The sequence below is a fragment of the Heteronotia binoei genome, chromosome 9 (genome assembly GCF_032191835.1).
Source record: "Heteronotia binoei isolate CCM8104 ecotype False Entrance Well chromosome 9, APGP_CSIRO_Hbin_v1, whole genome shotgun sequence".
Lineage (NCBI taxonomy): Eukaryota > Metazoa > Chordata > Lepidosauria > Squamata > Gekkonidae > Heteronotia > Heteronotia binoei.
In genome coordinates, this window is record NC_083231.1 from 105,267,071 (window position 1) to 105,285,613 (window position 18,543).

General features: G+C 44.1%; 1 protein-coding gene across 1 annotated transcript in view; it reads left to right on the forward strand.

The window, feature by feature from the left end:
• Window positions 1-17,208, forward strand: part of LOC132577614 (C-type lectin domain family 4 member F-like) — a 35,719-nt gene extending 18,511 nt beyond the window's left edge. Inside the window, exons 3-7 of the mRNA XM_060247403.1 lie at window positions 2,583-2,681; window positions 7,541-7,627; window positions 10,102-10,253; window positions 15,906-16,015; window positions 17,032-17,208. Coding sequence (XP_060103386.1) covers window positions 2,583-2,681; window positions 7,541-7,627; window positions 10,102-10,253; window positions 15,906-16,015; window positions 17,032-17,194 — 611 coding nt within the window. The 3' untranslated portion in view covers window positions 17,195-17,208. The remainder of the gene's footprint in view (window positions 1-2,582; window positions 2,682-7,540; window positions 7,628-10,101; window positions 10,254-15,905; window positions 16,016-17,031) is intronic.
• Window positions 17,209-18,543: the final 1,335 nt, after the last annotated feature.

An 18,543-nucleotide genomic window follows, 5' to 3' on the forward strand; every position in this document is an offset into this window, starting at 1 on the left:
CTAAATCCTGCAGTATAGCTATCATGCCTTTAAGATCTCTTCTGATCTTTAAGAACTCAGGAGGGAGATGAGGATACACCTGGATCTTTAACCACGGTAGTCCAAACCGCACCTCTCTCTGGCCTCTGCAAGAATCTTGTGTTGTGTTCGAAAATCCTTGAATTCTGCAAATATATCTCTGGGATATGATGATGAAGTGGATTCTTCACATACCTTGCCAATGTGATAAGCTCACTGTAATTCCAGCTTCAAGATATAGTGTAGCTGCAAGCCAGTTTGCCATAAATTAGGGTCGTTTTCGCACTTACCTTTTCCCGGAGCGACGTCACTCTTCACCGCGCAGTGTCTGCGTGGATTTCGCACTACTTGCTCCGCAGAACCCGGAAGTCCCATGGCTTTTGTGTCGCAAATCTATACCGCCAAAAACCAGTTTACATTTGCGACGCAAAAGCCGTGGGAGTTCCGGGTTCTGCGGAGCAAGTAGTGCGAAATCCGCGCAGACGCTGCGCGGTGAAGAGGGACGTCACTCCGGAATAAGGTAAGTGCGAAAACAACCATGGTCAGCTCTGTTCGAGCTTCAGTGTTTGATGTGAACCTTCTGAACTTTAGGCACAATTCACGGCTTTGATAGTCCAAAGTCAGAATATGTTGCCTCGCCCAAGTATCTGAAGTCTCAGATATTTTTTTCTTGAGCTCAGTAACTTTCTGAAAAGCTGTCTCTGCTTTTTGGCATGTCTATTTATGAAGCTCTTCTAATTCATCCAGACATTGGGTCACTAGCTGTAGCATTTCTATTATATCATTTCTCAGTTCTTGTCTCTATTTGGCTAGTGCCTGCATTAAAAAAATTGCCATGAGAGGAGTCTCTTCAGCCGTTGACTCACCCCTCCCCAGCATCGTGGGGGAGGTGGATGGTATGTCTGGTGCTGGAAAAAAGTCTGCATTCTTTCTTCTTTATATTTGCCTTTCTTTTCCCCCCTTTGGAGCCATCTTTTAAACTTTAAATTTTGATGTTGTAGGATAAAAAAATATTTACTTTTTAAGCAGGCTGAGTAAGAGCTGGGCAAAAGCTTCCAACCTGGAAATGGGACAAAGCCACTCCCTCCTGTTGGCTGTGTTTGTGGGGGAATAAGCATTCTGTAGCTGCTGAAGAAGAAGACATTGGATTTGTATTCCGCCCTCCACTGTGAATCAGAGACTCATAGCGGCTCACAATCTCCTTTAACTTCCTCCCCCAAAACAAACACCCTGTGAGGTGGGTAGGGCTGAGAGAGCTTTCCCAGAAGCTGCCCTTTCAAGGACAGTTCTGAGGTAGCTATGGCTGACCCAAGGCCATTCTAGCAGGTGCAAGTGGAGGAGTGGGGAATCAAACCTGGTTCTCCCAGATAAGAGTCAGCACAGTTAACCACTACATCAAATTGCCTCAAGGACGTCCAACAGACACACTCTCATTTCATGCCATAATCACAAATGAATTTATTGCTGTAAGGGTTTTGCGCAGAGAAAATATGAATTTTTGATAGTAAATGTGTTGGCTGTGAAGACCTTCCAAGGATCCTCTTCCCACAGACTCCAAAGAAACCTCTCTTCCTGAGCAATAAGAGTTTCCTGCTTTAGAGCGATTTATCTTGGACACCCAGGTTTGAATGCCCACTTGGACCAGTTATTCTCTCTGACCCTACCCTACCCTACCCTACCCTACCCTACCCTACCCTACAGAGATGTTGTTATGATAAAATAGAAGAGAAAGACTAATACTGTAACCTGCTTTGCGACCCTGTTGGGCAGAAACAAGGGAAACCAAAAATAAAGAGATGCAAGATCTTTGATCTAAACTCAGGTTTTTATGCTGTTAGAGGAGGTTTTTGGTCTAGAAAATTGATTTTTTTATATTTTACTATTTGTAAATTGTGTGCTACACATCCTTTATATCACCACAATTTAAAATGAAGTTATATGTGTGTGTGTGTATCTGTCCTAAGCTCAAATGTAATGATCTGTGTCTGTGCATCTGTCTGTTCATCCTGTGCTCAGATCTTTCTGTATGTATGCCCTATGCTATCTTAGGAGAGATTGGATTTATAACCCTGCCTTTCCTAGTCAAAGGAGCCTCAGAGCAGCCAACAATCTCTTTCCCCTCCCCACAACAGACACCCTGTGGGGTAGGTGGAGCTGAAAGAGCTCTCCCAGAACAGCTCTTGAGCAGAACAGCCTTGAGAGAACTTGTGGCTGACCCAAGGTCACATCAGCAGGTGTATATGGAGGAGTGGGGAATCAAACCCAGTTCTCCCAGATAAAAGTCTGTGCACTTAACCACTGCACCAAACTACACTACTCTGTCTGTCTCTGTCTATCCTATGCTTCTTTCTGTCCAATCTGTCTATCATTTACCTATGTATCTATCAGTCATCTGTTCCTCAGTTCTATCTCTCCATCCATATATATATTCTTTGAAAAGAAGCTCCAGAATAGACCTAGCGAGTCCTCATTCAAATGTAGCCCCAGCACCATTCCCACAACCCCACCTGACAAAGGAACACTATTGCTGAACCATTTTGCTTTTCTTCCTCTCTGATATTTAGATATGAAGAAAATGGAAGGCATCACGGAAAAATATAGAGCAGCAACAAGAATTCATCAATTTATGCAAGATTACAATGCCACCTTCAAAGGGAAGACCCGTAAGTTGGCTTGTTACAATGTCTGAAGACCCCCTTCCCCAACCCATGGTTTCTCTTTTGTCCACTGTTGTCAAAGACAAGTCAACACCCAAGAAACGTGTTTATTTGATTTATAAAGTTTTCATGTCACTATTCCCCTCCCAATAGAGACCCCAAGGCAGAAGACATAAAAACAGCATTGGAAATAAGTACATATAAAATATTTAAACAATTCAATAGGAGCATATAGGCATACAGAAACTTATAACACTACAACCAGAGAATAGATTCAGGTGGGTAGCTGTATTGGTCTGAAGCAACAGAACAAAGTTTAGTCCAGTGACACCTTTAAGACCAACAAAGTTTAATTCTGGGTAGAAGGTTTTAAATTTGCATCTGAAGAAGTGTGCATGCACATGAAACTTATACCCAGAATTAAACTTTGTTGGTCTTAAAGGTGCCACTGGACTCAAACTTTGTTCTACAACCAGAGAAGAAAGCTAACAGTTATTGGGCAGGGGGCAGGGGGGGGGCGGCAGAAGACCATGATAGATGAGTCTCCCTGAGGAAAGAGTACCCAAGTTGCAGCACCACGATCAAAAAAGGCCCTTTCTCAAATTTCCATCCATCTACCCTCACATGGCCATGACACCCTGAAGGTGACTGGAGCACACAGGTAGGTTTATATGGGAAAAGATGGTCCTTCAGATACACAGTGGTTGCCCTTTTACTACCTCGCTCAGTTCCAGTGACCAGTTCCCAAGGTGAACAGTCATCCTATCGGCCTGGCTGTTTTGCTTTTTATCACTTCCACTTGCCTTCACCCAGGTTCTAGGTCTGCTTTCTCATCTAAGGTTCTGTGCTTAGTTTTTGGTAACTCCTAGCTCTAACAACCACTCAGGAATCTGCCTTGTACTGAATCAGACCCTCGGCCCATCAAAGTCAGTATGATCTACTCAGACTGACAGTGGCTTTCCAGGGTCTCAGGCGGAGGTCTTTCACATCACGTCTTGCTGGTCGTTTTTAACTGGAGATGCTGGGAATTGAACCTGGGACCTTCTGCATGCCACACAGATGCTCTACCACTGAGCCACAGTCCCACTACCCTTTCTTCCAGGGTTAGCACATGAAGTAGCTCAGCCACTCAGACCTGGGGTAGTGCTACCTCAATGCCAGGAATGCCATCTTTCTGGTCTGGTGGAGTTCTGCACCTCTACCAACAGCAGACAACTCCAGCCTGGCACCTCCAGCCTGCTCCTCTCTCACCCCAACCCACTGCTTCTTCTCCACCTCCTTTAGCTGGGACCTTTTTATCCTCTCTCTCCTGCAGGATTCCCACAGTATTCCCCCTTATTATATATGGGTGTGAAAGCTGGATAAAGTAGAAAGCTGATTTCTTTGTAATGTGGTGTTGGAGGAGAGTATTATGGATACCGTGGACCACCAAAGAGACAAGTAAGGGGGTTCTAGACCAAATCAAGGCAGAACTCTTCCTAGAAGCTAGAACGACTAAACAGAGGCAGTTGTACTTTGGTCACAACTGCCAAGACAAGTCTCCCTCATCCTATAACCATGCATGGGATTTTTTCTGCCTAAATGCAGAACTTTACATTAATCTCTGTTAAAATTCATTTTATTGGTTTCAGCCCAGTTTTCCAGCCTGTCAAAATCATCCTGTTTCCTATTTCTGTCTTCTATTGTATTTGCGACCCCTCCCAATTTAGTATCATCTGCAAATTTAATAAGCATTCCCTCTATTTCTTCATCCAAATCATTTATAAAGATGTTGAACAAAACAGGTCCAGGACAGCTCCTTCAGGCACTCCACTTGTCACTCCTCTCCAAGAGGATAAAGAACCATTCTCAAAAACAATTTGGGTGAAACCTTTGAACTAGTTATAGATCCACCTCACAGTAACAGGATACAAACCACATTTAACCAACTTGTCAACAAGAGTAATATGTGGAACGTTATCAAAAGCCTTACTGAAATCAAGATAAGCTATGTTTACAGCATTCCCCTAATCCAGCAAGGTAATAACTTTCTTTATAAAAAAGAGAGATAAGGTGTGTCTGACATGACTTGTTCTTGAGAAACCCATGATGGCTTTTAGTAATCACAGGCATCCTTTCTAAATGTTCCAGGACTGACTGATGATTTGTTCTAAAACTTTTCCAGGCATAGACGTCAAACTGACAGACCGATAGTTACCTGGATCATCCTTTTTTCCCCTTCTTGAGAATGGGGACAACATTTGTCCACCTCCAATCTTCCAGCACATCACCTGTTCTCCAAATATTTTTTTTAAATACTGACGAGAGACTCGGAAATTACATCCGCTAGCTCATTTAGAACCCTCAGATGCAGTTCATCTGGCCCTGAGGACTTTGTTTCATTTAAAGAAACTAGGTGCTTATGTACTACCCCTATGTTGATCCTAGGTTGGAACTCCATACCCTCATTTTATGTTCTGTTTATGCCATATTTACCACAGTTTCCCTTGGAAGAGAAGACTGAGGAAAGGTAGTAATTGAGCAGTTCTGCGCTCTCTTTATCACCTGTTACAGTTTCACTTTCTTGCCCTCACAATGGACCTACCACGTCCTTGCTCTTTTTCTTTCTCTGAACATAAGAAAATAACCCTTTGTGTTTGTTGTTTTTAGCATCTTTGGCTAGCCTAAGCTCATATTGAACTTTAGCTTTCCTAACACTTTCTCTACAAGCACTGCTTATTTGTTTATATTCATCCTTGGTTGTAAGACCCTCTTTCCAGTTCCTAAATGAGTCTTTTTTATTTCTCAAATCGTTATGGAGCCACCTCGACTACTTTAGGCTTCTCCCATTTTTCCTTCTCATAGGAATCATCTGTGATTATGTTTTCAATATTTCACTTTTAAGAAACTCTCACTCCTTTTGAACCCTCTTCTTCTTAAGTATTCCTGACCATGGGATTTTACCCAGCATAGTTCTAAGTTTGTCAAAGTTTGCCTTTCTGAAGTCTAATCTATACATCTGACTATGTACAGCTTTCCCCTTCCCTAAAACTGTAAATTCCAAAATCATATGGTCACTACTGCCCATAGTGCCCACTATTTCCACCTCATCAATCAATTCTTCCTTGTTGGTGAGAATCAAGTCCAAGATAGCAGATCCCCTTGTTTCCTCCTCCACTTTCGGGAAAAGGACGTTGTCAGCAAGACAGGTCAGGAATTTATTTGACATTTCGTTTTTAGCTGCTGAGCCATCCAACAGTAGCTCAGCAGCAAGATCAACAGTAGAAGGCAGGGCCAACAACTACTCCCAGGCAAACAGGCCCTCCTCTCAGAGCAGGCACAGAGAAACAATCAGAAACTCCAACAGGCTCCAACCACTCACAAAGTTCTCTCACACAGCAACCCTAGGTAATGATCCCAAGCGGTTTTGGAAAAGCAAAATTAACACTCACGTCACCAGCATTTCTATCCCAGCTCCAAGCACCTTCCTCTAACTCAGCTGAGTCACTTCTTTTAGCTATTGTTGAGTATACAACACATTGCTTAAGGGATTTCATTTCGAAAGGATAGATGGAGGGCTTTTTAAAAAAAGAATAAGCCCAGCAGGAACTCATTTCCATATTAGGCCACACACCTTTGACACCAAGCCAGCTGGAACTGCATTCCTGTGCATTCCTGCTCAAAAAAAGCCCTGGATAGATGTTGTTCTCTGATCACCCATAAAAAGCACAGGGATTCTCCTAGGAACACCCACTGGGTGAGAACTTAGCATCTTTCCTCTCACTTGGATTCAAAGCCCTAAACTGAAGACTGTGACTTTCTGTGTAGCCCTCTGATGAGTTTCAATGCATGGTCACAATACAAGAGTAAGAGAAGCCCTTTACAGATGACATGTCAATGAGAATAAAGCAAGTCATATCAAAGGAAAACCTGCGATTCATGAAGCGCTATTGAATAACCACTACTATTAGTGCAATTGAATGGGGACAGTCCTCCAGAATGATATGAATTCCAACAATGTAATAAAATGTGCAATATCTACACATATTCCGGATATCAGACGTGTTCCGGAACAATATTCTCGAGGACTGTCTTCATTCAATTGTACTAATAGTAGTGGTTGTTCAATAGTGCTTCATTTTTTTTTGCATTTTCTTTCTTTATTAAAGGAAGAATTTAAAAATTAACAACTCCAACAACATCTTTTACACTATACAAGCTTAATATCACTTAAACATTATATCTTCATGTTTTCTTCATCTTCATCTTCTTCCTTCGTTCTTCTCTCAAAGATTAAATAATAGGATTTATAAAACTCGCTAGTTAATTTTAGCTCATTATATTAGCTTTACATTATACATTTCAAATCAAATTAGAGCTAAGTTATTCTGCAAATAATATAATATAGCTCAGCCCTTGGAGACCTTAAAAATTAAGGACTGGAGGAGAGCAAGACTCCACCTTCCATGGGCTGATTATACCTTGGAGGAACATACCCAGACACTTACAACAGTCCCACTACTATCTAATAGCAGATCGTTATGCTTCCATTATAAATTGGAATCATTCTGGAGAACTGTCTTCATTCAATTGTATTAATAATAGTGGTTGTTCAATAGTGCTTCATGATCACAGGTTTTGCTATGATATTACTGATTTTTTACTGTGATTATTCTCTGTCGTATTTGGCATTGTAATGGGAAAAAACCAACATGCATAGAAGGGAAATTGCACCACCACCTGCTTATAGTCTCCCCCAGCCCCCCATGCATGTTCACTCATATATAGACCTAGTGCACAAACTGTCATTTGTCCCAGTTAGGAAGCTGAGAACTTTCTGTGTCTGTATGTGAATCCCCTTGACTTGGATTGTTGCAACCTTTTAGCAACTGAAACATTTAAGGGGGTTGAAGAAATCATAAAAGAGCTGAAAAATCGGTACGCAAGAATCGCTGAGGTGCAAAAGTCAATCGGTAAGTGACACAGAAAAAGCTGCTGGCAAGAAACTATGGTTGACAGCTCTGGGTTGGGAAGTAATTGGAGATCTGGTGATGGAGCCTTGGGGAGGGGAGGGTTTGGGGATGAAGGGAGATCAGCAGGGTATAATGCCATCAAGACCGCCGTCCAGAGCAGCCATTTTCTCCCAGGGAATTTGTCTCTGTTGTCTGGAGATCAGTTGTAATTCAGGAGGTCATCAGGTCCTACCTGGAGCTGGTCAGTCCTACAATAAACCCACCCTGAAATCCCACCAGCTGTGAAAATCCTTTCTCTAAATGACTCTTCTGCAACACAGAGCATCCTGTCCTGGTCTGTGGCCAACAGAAGGGGGCTGGAAGACATGGCTGTAGAGCTAGCCAAGCTGAGTGGTCACTGCAGCTGTACAAGCCAACTCTGCAGGGATCTGTCCCAGTCATCAGTGCAAAGAGTGGCATGAGCTCACCCATTGCTTCCTCCTGAAAACTCACAGCAGTGCAGGAAAAGACAAGTGGCAAACTGACACCCGTGACCATTACCAATAGCAATGAAGGTCTGAGCAATGAAGGCCTCAGAGGCTCTGGCTAGAACTTGGTTTTGCTCATTCCTGGTCACCAGGGGTCCTCTAGGGTAGTGGCCCACTGGAATAAGTGGCAACCAAGGTGGGACATGATAGAGGTTTATAAAATTATTCATCGGGTGGTGAGAGTTTACAATGAGACAATTTTCTCCCTCTCCCAGAATATTAGAATTTGAGGGCAATAAGTGAAGCTGATGGACAGTAGATTCAGGATGGACAAAAGGAAATACTTTACAAAGAGGGTGATTAAAATGTGGAATTTGTTGCCAGAGGATGTCGTGATGGCCATGGGAATAAACAGCCTGAAAGGAGGATAAGTGTACCGATGGCAACTAGCCATGGTGACTGAGGGGAACGTCCATGTTCAGAGGCACAAAGCCTCTGAATCCCAGAGCCAGGAGGCAACATCAGGGAAGGTCTTGACCTCTCTGCCTTGTCATTGGTCCTCCAGAGGAACTGGTTGGCTGCTGTATAAAACAGGATGCTGGACTACATGAACCACTAGTTTGATCCAGCAGAGCTCTTCTTATGTTCTTAACATTTCCCTGTAAGTTAAATTGCCAGTCTGCCGTTGATGGTCACCCTGTTTGAACCCTAGGTTAAGCAATGTTTGCATTTTGGGGAATAACATACTTTCAAAATATTTCATTAGTTTTCATTTCCTCGGGTTTTGCACTTGATTTCCCCGCAAAAAATTGCATTCATGTTTGTGTTTCTTTTCAGTGGCAGATATTTACATTAGGACCATAATATCTTTGTTTCCTATCCTTGTGGGGTGACATTATCACACTCATACTCGACCCCAAGGAAATCTGCTTGGCAAACTACAGGCATACAGGATAACGAGTGCTTGAAAGACCCAGGAAAACGAGCTCTATCACCCCTTCCCACTTCCAGCTGGTCTGAATCTGCACTAGATAGTGGCCCTCCCCAAACTGACACATCATCCCAGAAGCTGCACAAATTTAAGAGAAAATATACATTTTATGGGTTATCATTATTCTCACTCAGCAGTGGGAGATATCTGGCACATCAGGAAGGAAGCCAGTATGACACTGAGTTGCTCTCCCACCCAGGACAGGCAGCCAGAGGGAGGCAGACCAAACACTGACATTTTGTTTGCACCCATGAAAGGCAGGCACCAAAGCAGAGAGGGCACTGAGCCTGGCTCCTCCCCCTTTCACATACAGACCTCCTTGCCTCTTGCTTGGTGTTCACTCAAGACACTCTAAGTGAATCCAAGTCAAAATCACGAGAATAAATATAGCTGTATTTCGAGTATACCATTGTTATGGAGAATGGAACTCCTTTCCCCCCCAAGATAGATTCATGTGGGTATCCCTGGTGGTCTGAAGCAAGCAAGAGAACAGCGTTTGAGTCCAGTGGCACCTTTAAGACCAAGTTTAATTCTGGATATAAGCTTCCATGTGCAGAAGCATGTGCCTACGCACAAAAGCTTATACTCAGAATAAAACTCAGTTGGTCTTAAAGATGCCCCTGGAATCAAATTTTGTTCTTTCCCCCGAAATTCACTTTTTAGCAATAGAGCCACTGATTCCTCTTACTGTTTTTCAGTAATGGCATCCTTAAGACCAACAACATTTTATTCTAGGTTCAGGTGGCTACCCGTTTTGGTCTGAAGCAGCAGAACAAAGTTAAATTCTGGTGGCGCCTTTAAGGCCAACAAAATTTTATTCAAGGTATAAGCTTTCATCTTAAAGGTGCCACTGGACTCAAACTTTGTTCAAGCTCCAAATAAATTTGCCTTCATAACTCTTATCTAGTGAAATACTGGCAGGTAATTTCCTCAGGATTTCCCCCCTGGACATTCAAGCTGGCTTCTACTCAACCTTTTTCCGTGTTCTCTTTTCTCCCTTTCCCTTTTCCTAATAGATGATATCACTGACAAGCTTGAAGACAGTTGGATACCATTCAGAGGCTACATCTATAGGTTTTTTAAGGAAAGGGGGAATTTTTATCATGCCAAGGACTTCTGCACAAAAAACAATTGGGAGATGGTTGAAGTTCACTCTAAAGAGGAGGAGGTGAGAAGAAGAAAATGAACTCATTAAAAGACAGCGGTTTCCTCCCCCCACCCCCCCAAAAAAAACATGGCTTGCTTTTAGATGTCCTACAGGTGCCTCTTTCTGTTTTGCCTGAATTTCAAGAGTTAAATGTAAGGTTGTCCACAATGCAGTCTTACAACAACCTCCCCTCCTCTACTGCATCCTCCCAACATCTCTGTGAAGTAGGTTAGGCTGAGAAAACCAAGACTGACCCAAGATCACCCAGTAGGGAGATCTGAACCTGACTTGCTCAGGTCTGAGTCAGACAGCCTCGCCAGGACACTCATCAACATCTCCTGGAGGTGGAAATGGCTTTTTGAAACACATCTCAAGAAAAACGTTTTCGATGGATTTTAAAAAGAGAGATGTTACACTTGATATTAAAAATGGAAAAAACCTCCATGAAATAATACCATTTCAGGCCAGAAGGATATTTTGCCTGTTTTGATACCTCTGCTCTTATTTGAAACACAGAACTGGAATCCCAAGGGTCATCCAGTCCAACCACCTGCATAGTGTTCAGAGTAAGACCAAAAAGTTGAATCCAGCGAAGACAGAGGTTCTCCACGTGGGTCGTGGCACTCTGGGGAAGGAAATATCTCTCCCGGCCTTTGACGGGGCGCCACTGAAGACGGCGCAACGGGTAAAGAGCCTGGGTGTTTTACTGGAGCCTTCATTATCAATGGAGGCCCAGATAACAGCCACTGCCAAGTCAGCTTTCTTTCATCTGAGGCGGGCGAGGCAGTTGGCCCCTTTCCTAGAGCGGCAGGACCTAGCAATGGTGATCCATGCGACGGTCACCTCAAGACTGGACTACTGTAACGCTCTCTACATGGGGCTGCCTCTGTACCGGACCCGGGAGCTGCAGCTAGTGCAGAATGCGGCAGCCAGGCTGTTACTTGGTCTTCCAAGATGGGAGCATATACGGCCGGGGCTGCGCGGACTGCACTGGCTGCCGATTGTATACCGGATCCGGTACAAAGTGCTGGTCATAACCTTTAAAGCCCTATATGGCCAAGGACCGACCTACCTGAGGGACCGTCTCTCCCTATATGAGCCCCAGAGAGCACTGAGGTCAGTAGGCAAAAACAGACTGAATATCCCTGGGCCAAAAGAAGTAAAACTGCAAAGCACCCGCACTCGGGCCTTTTCCGCCACAGCCCCACAACTCTGGAACCAGCTCCCAGAGGAGGTGCGGGCCCTGCGGAACTTAGACCAGTTCCGCAGGGCCTGCAAGACCGCCCCCTTCAGACAGGCGTTTACTAATGATTGTACTAATGTTTACAGCTAGATTAATAATGCTTACCGCCACTGTTAGTTTAGGAATGTTTTAATTACTGATTGGTTTTAATGTGATTTTAATGTTTTATTATTGTATTGTTCATTTTAAATGTTGTAAGCCGCCCTGAGCCTGCTTCGGCGGGGGAGGGCGGGATATAAATAAAATTTTACATTACTACATTACATTACAAAAAAAGCCCCACAAACACAAAAACCAGCATTACAGGGCCGATCTGGTCTGCAGGAAAATTATGTCCTGTTCCAAAGTGGTGATCAGCATTGCCCTGGGCGTGCAAGAAAGGGCCATGAGAGCCAAGCACTGGCTCATCCCTTCCTGCCCTCAGGGCTGGGTTAACAAACAGGCAGAGTTGACAACTGCCTAGGGACCCCCATGCTCTTCGGGGCCACAGGTGGCCTCCCAGGGGCACTGAATTGGCCCCCACCCACAAACGCAGTCTCGCAGGCGGCTTGCTGCGGCAGATCCCTGGGACCTCGAGCGTGGATCTGGCCACTTTTCCCTCTGCTGCTCTGCCAGAGAGGGCGCTGGTAAGGAGAGGGAAGGGGGTGTGGCTGGGCTGAACTCAGGAAGAGCCCTGTGGGAGCGGAAGAGCCTTCTACTCAGCCAGCCAGCACAGACTGAACTTTCGCTGAGTGTGTGCCATGGGGATGCTTCACTGCCCATTGCAGTCTCCCCATCCAGCCATGCTCAGTTGAAAGGATGCCCTTCCCTGATTCTGCTGCAGTGCTTGCAAAGACAAACCAATAAAGGCTTCCCTGGAACCCCCCCCCCCCTTAGCCCCACCTCTGTCTTTGGCACCTGACTTGTGTAATGGGGCTTCAGTTGAAACTCCCACCACCTATTTTTTATGTTTCAGTTATAAACTGCCTATTTGCAATGAAAATTCATTGTGTTTTGACACTGGCTAGAGGATTTGGAAACAACATCTTGCCCTCAGTTTTGGCAGAGGTATAAACTTTTTAAAGGACGCAGACAAACACAAAGCTTTTTTGCAAAATAAAATAAAACATGCTTAAAACATTAGCACTTGTTGGTCTTAAATATGCTTTCTTTGTATTTCTCCCATGGAATCCAGGGAACTCGGCAAAGGAAGCTATGGCTCTTTCCCTCGCTCCCCAGGGGATCAGGAGGGGGAGAAGCCTCAACCAATGGAGAAAATCAAGCTTTTGCTCTGTAGCTCTGCTGTGCGATTGAGCAAGCCTTGCAAAGCAAGCTGAGATGCAGAAGGAAGCAGACAGAGGGAGAAGGAAGCAGATAAGAGCTAGTTGCTCAAGGGCCTGATAGCAGCCTGATTCGGCCCCTGGGTCACATGTTCGACACCCCTGCTCTGCTGGGCACACAGAGAATCTCAGTTTTTTTTCCGTGGCACCTTCCAGTTAAAAGGACAAGTCTTTGGCTTATGAGAAAGATTTCAGCCTGAGACCCTGGAGAGCCACTGGCACTCTTAGTAAACCTTGGGGGGCGGGGGAGAAGTTTGCAATGTCCCAGTTCAGAGTATTGACTATGAGAGCGGGCTGGGGAAAGGGTTTCCTCTCCACCTCAAGCAGCATGGGCGCATCAACCCAGTGATGCACTGCTTGCTCTGTGTCCTTTATAAAGTTTTTATCTCTGCTAAAATGGCCGCTTTGGAGGGTGGCATTACATTTTATGGCACACATGGTCCGGCTTGCCAAAGTCCCATTTCTGTAAGACACCCCTGTTTTAAACAATTCCCTTGGAGCTAATTTTTTTTTGTTATTAATATTTTTGGGTGCTTGTCAACTCATTCACATCCTATCTTTCTCCCCTATTGGGGCTCAAAGCAATGTTATTAATTCTCCTGTATCTTACGCTCACAACAACCTAGTGAGGTAGGTTAGTCTGAGAGCATGCGTCTAGTCCAAAGTCCCCCAAAAAGCTTCCGTGGAAAAGTGGAAAATTGAACTCTTGGTCTCTGAGATCCTAGTGTGATTCTCTGATGTTAATTCCACATCACACTGGCTCTTTACTATTTAAGTTGAATCTTCTGCTAGATAAAATCTGTTGTTTATATTACTGCATTTTGTTACCACTGATTAATTTTTAGTTGCTCTGCGGTCTGGGAAGAGGGAGAATCGGCTGGTCACAAATGAAGGCATATTAAGTCTCAAATTATAACCTTTACCTGGGGGATATAACAAAATGGCCAAGATTTTGTGAAATTATTCAATCCCATGGAGAGAATCAAGACAAGACATAACTGATGTTTCTCTGTGAATTTTGATTAATCTTCTCAGTTGCCAGATTATTCAAAGTGATTTGTGTTCTAAAATTGCTTTCTGTTTGAGAAAGAAAATGAAGGATTTTTGTATTACTTGTTCTCACGGTTATTTTAAAAAATAGCAATTTCAAGTTGGTTTCTTTGGGGTTTTTTCTTTGTTTTGTGTGTATATATGTCTGCAGACCTGGAGGTCATATCCAGCTCTGGTGACTGACCTCTACTGGGGGCCTGGAGGATATTCAGAGAGGGGGCTGAATAGAGCCTGCTCTCCCAACTTTGTTATTTCAAGGGGGTCCCCCATCCAAGTACTTCCAGAGTCAGCCCTGCTCAGTTTCCGAGATCTGACAACAACAGGCTTACCTGGGCTTACCTGGGCTATCCGGGTCAGGGAGCAATTTCAAGTTTTGTGCTTTTCATTTTACCCACAATTCATCTGTTTTTGGAAACTGAGGAAAGAATAGCTTGCTTTGCCAGGCTCTCTCAATTGCACAGCAGAGCTACTGAGCCAAGCCTCTCTTCCTTCTATTGGCTGAGGCTCCTCCCCCCAGCCAGAGCTTCCTTTGCCCAATTTCCTGGATCTAATGGGAGAAATACAAAGAAAGCATCTTTAAAATCAATGCGTGATAACGTTTTAATCATGTTTTAAGCTTTTAAAAATATGTGTGTATGTTTGCCTGTGTCCTTTATAAAGTTTATATCTCTGCTACCTAATCTTAAATAGGTACACACATGGCCCAGCCCGGCATGGCTCAGCCCAACCCAACATGGCCCGGCCCAACAAGGTCTCATGTATGTCAGATCCAGCCCTTGTAACAAATGAGTTCAACACCCCTCATCTAGGGCCACCCCCTGCCTGGGCTGGTTCGCCTCTCTCTGTCTCTCCCCCACAGCATTGTCAAAGGCTTTCGAGAAGGTGCCTGCAGGAGAGAGTAGGAGATAATTTGCGAGCCCCTCCCCCCCAGATTTTGACTGCCTAAGGGCTGAGAGTTCAACTGCCTAGGGTTCGATCCCTCCCTCTTATACACTACCTAAATTAAACAGAAATTCGTCAACATGGACCATGAGTACAGCTTGTTTGCATGCTCCCCAATTCCCCTCTTGTGTGTCGTTACTTAATAAACTTTTCACAGTTTCAGCAAACCCTAATTGTCTATTATGTCCAAATGCAGAGCCTTGGAAACTGGAGTCCATTTCATCTCTAAAGCAGAACTACAAACTGATGTAGCCAAGGTTCAGAATTCCACCTTGCACAGAGAAACACATTAAAGTTACCTGAGCTGCCTGCATTTGGATAGCATGAGAACCTGCAGCTTGATCCAACTGTGAAGTATTCACAACCTCAGTGCACAGAGAGAGGAGGGAGGGAGTAGGATGAGAAGAGCACACGATCCCAGCAAATAAGCTGTGTTTGTACCAGATGCCAAGAAACCTGTTTCAGTAGAGTTGGACATGTTTCAGTCTGCATTCAGACCAGCAACTCCATGCACACAGGAGGCATCGCAGATCCTGCCATCCAAAAATGGAGTAGACAGATCCCGATCATGAACTCTTGTGCGAGGTGCCTGAATATCACGTGGGAGACACGTCTGCACAGTCACATGACTTTTGTGTGCCATCCCCTAAGTGCAATTTGGGATGTTTTTTTCCTCTTACATTATTAGTAGCCATCCAAATATGCACATGTGCCCTTATGCACTAATCTGCTATGTGGCAGTGATTTTTTTTTTTTAAAATACCGGTTAGCTCCTAAGTGGGTTGGCAAATTCACACTGCCATCTGCCTTCCTTGCACGTTCCCGCTGTCAAGACACAAGGAAATGCAGAAGGAGTGTGGCAAAAGACTTTGCTACAACTTCTCAACTGGTAGCTATTTGATGCATCTCAGAGACATTGGAGAATGGGGTGAGTGCGAAGGCAGAACGGGCAGCAGCTGTGTGTGTGTGACCTTGACTTTTGATCTGCCTGGGGGATGTGTCTATGTCAACCCAAACTGCCTGTCAGAATCCAGCCTCAGAGCAGCCTTTATACACTATGGAAAACACTTTGAGAAGAATGTAAACCTCACCCTATGTGTGGCAATTGTGTTTCTGCAGAGCTTTGTTTTCGATGAAATCTTCAGATTTCAGCATTCCGTCTTTTTTGGAATTCAGAAAATGAATCATAAGTGGACGTGGTTGAGTGGCCGTGAACTTGGAATACAAATGTGAGTTTCTTGACAAAATTTCCTTATACCCGCATTGTAGGAATTTCTTAGAAATGTCTTTTGGTTTGATTTCCCAAAGTTAGAGTTTTGTGTTGTTTTTTAAAACTGAGAATGCTTCACATTTGTATGCAGTGAAGCCAAAATACAGATCAGGATGTGCAGGGGACATTTTGTAGAAAAAGAGGTGCCAGAGCATATAAGCACAACTCATTTGCATATGCCGCACACCCCGGACATCGTCAGAAGGTGGAACGTGCTCCTCCTTGAGAGCAGGGCACTGCCAGACCTTTTACCATTTTGCAGGGCCTGTAAAGTGGAGCTGTTCCACCCAGCCTTTGGTTGAGACTACAGGCATCTAATTAAGTTGGCCTCCCTATTGCAGCCCTCTCTGTAGGGGCCCAGTTCTTACAAGTTCTGTACTCAGTGGGAAACATCCACAGCCTCTAACGGGAATGCTTCAGCCTGTATTACCGTTTCCGCAATGGTAGCAGATCCCAGGACAAGCTACCATATTTAGATAAAATGAACAGATCTTACATTAATATTTTCTGACTTCACCATTGCGCCCCTATAACTTTCATTGTCTATTTCAGTGCCTGTTTTAGTTCATTTACTTAGATTGATCTGTTTTATCAATAATGACAATGAAAAGGGGAGGAGAGAACGAGCAGAGAAAATGATTTGTCTCTTTCTTGAAAAAAAACCCTCTAGCACTGATTTAACCCTTCCTGCCTGCCCTCTCGTGATCTGTCCAAGTTCACAGAATCAGCATTGCTGTGGTCATCTAGCCTCTACTTTAAAATCTCCAAAGGAGAGCCCACCACCTCCCAAAGAAACCTCTTCCACTGAGCAACCACTCTGCCAGGAAGTTCTTCTTAATGTTAAGCCAAAAAGGCTTTTGATTTAATTTATAGCTATGCTTGCATTGCTTTTAATCAGTGTTTGGTTTTGCTTTCACATTGAATGCTCTTTTGTTGGATGTGGTTTCACTTTACCATTCTCACTTCACTTTTCAGCAATTGGGCTAATAATTTTCAAAAGCATACCGACAATCCTGGACCAGTCTGCTTAGATGCTGAAGTATGCATTAGCAGGCCAAATTGCTGGAATGCTGTTGACTGCGATTATTATAAATCAGTTTTTTGTAGGATGAGACCTGATGCACGATGGCTTCAATAAAATTGTAAAAGTGACTTGAATTCACTGTGACTTGTAATCTCAGTCACACAACCACACCCTTGGTACTGACTGAAGGAAAGTAGAAGAAGATTTTGGATTTATATCCCGCCCTATACTCTGAATCTCAGAGTCTCAGAGCGGTCACATTCTCCTCTACCTCCCCCCCCCCCCCACAACAAACACGCTGTGAGGTTGATGGGGCTGAGAGTGCTTTCATAACAGCTGCCCTTTCAAGGACAGCTTTTATGAAAACTATGGCTGACCCAAGGCCATCTCAGCAGGTGCAAGTGGAGGAGTGGGGAATCAAACCCGGTTCTCCCAGATAAGCATCCGCGCACTTATCCACTACACCAAACTGGCCCTCAGTACAACAACAAAAAAATTGCACTTCAAGTGTGTGGTCTGCCTTCCATATCAAAATATAAGTATAGAATATGCATTGACATTTGTGTCTTGGCTTTCACTTTATGAAATGTAGTTTGTTTTACAGATAGTCTGATTAAGGAGAAGGGTTTCTCACACAGAGGTTGAACCAGAGTCTTGGGCCCTGGCGTCTCTTCTTAGGATTGAAATGCTGTGCAGATATTCCACATGATGGAGTGGAGGAGGGGAAAGTCAAATGACACTTTGGGGCTCAGGTCTGGTTTTCACAAAGAAATGCATCATGATGGTGAGGTTGAAAGAGAATGGAAGAGGAGTCAGCCAAGCATAGAGATGGAGAGAACAATCCAGCAAAAGTGTTGGGGAAGGAAAACAAAGGGGGATTCTGAGGAACATGGGGGAATGAGAAGAAAGGTTGTAACAGCACTATTCCACATCCTAAAAAATTGATCACAATATCTCTGTGAGGGACATTTGATTGAAAATATGAGAGGGAGGGATTCACACAAGTCCAACCACTTCCATTCTAGAATAATTTAAATGGGGACCAGGCTCAGAATGTTGGGCCTGACTGAAAATTTGGAAAGTGCTGTTCCATAGCTACAATCTTTGTTATGAGCAAATATTTTCAGATCTGAGGGCCTGAGTGTTGTATCTTGCATTTCAATCCCGAAATTACAACACAGTGGACTCTATGGAGGTGACCAGTGGAAGTCCACTCGTCCCTGGATGTAGCTCCACAAATATGCTCCGCCAATCAAAATCTGTGGCGGGAAGTTTAACTGGCCAGAATTGGACCTGGCAGACTGAGGGTTGTTCCAGGATATGTATATACTCGGGTCCCGGCCCACGTTGCCTTGCCTTGAGATGTACTCACTAATAAAGCATGTTGCCTTCATCACGTCTCATCACTCAGTACATTACAGTGAAGACGAGGATGAGATTCTAGCCCGGTAACTCCCCAAGCG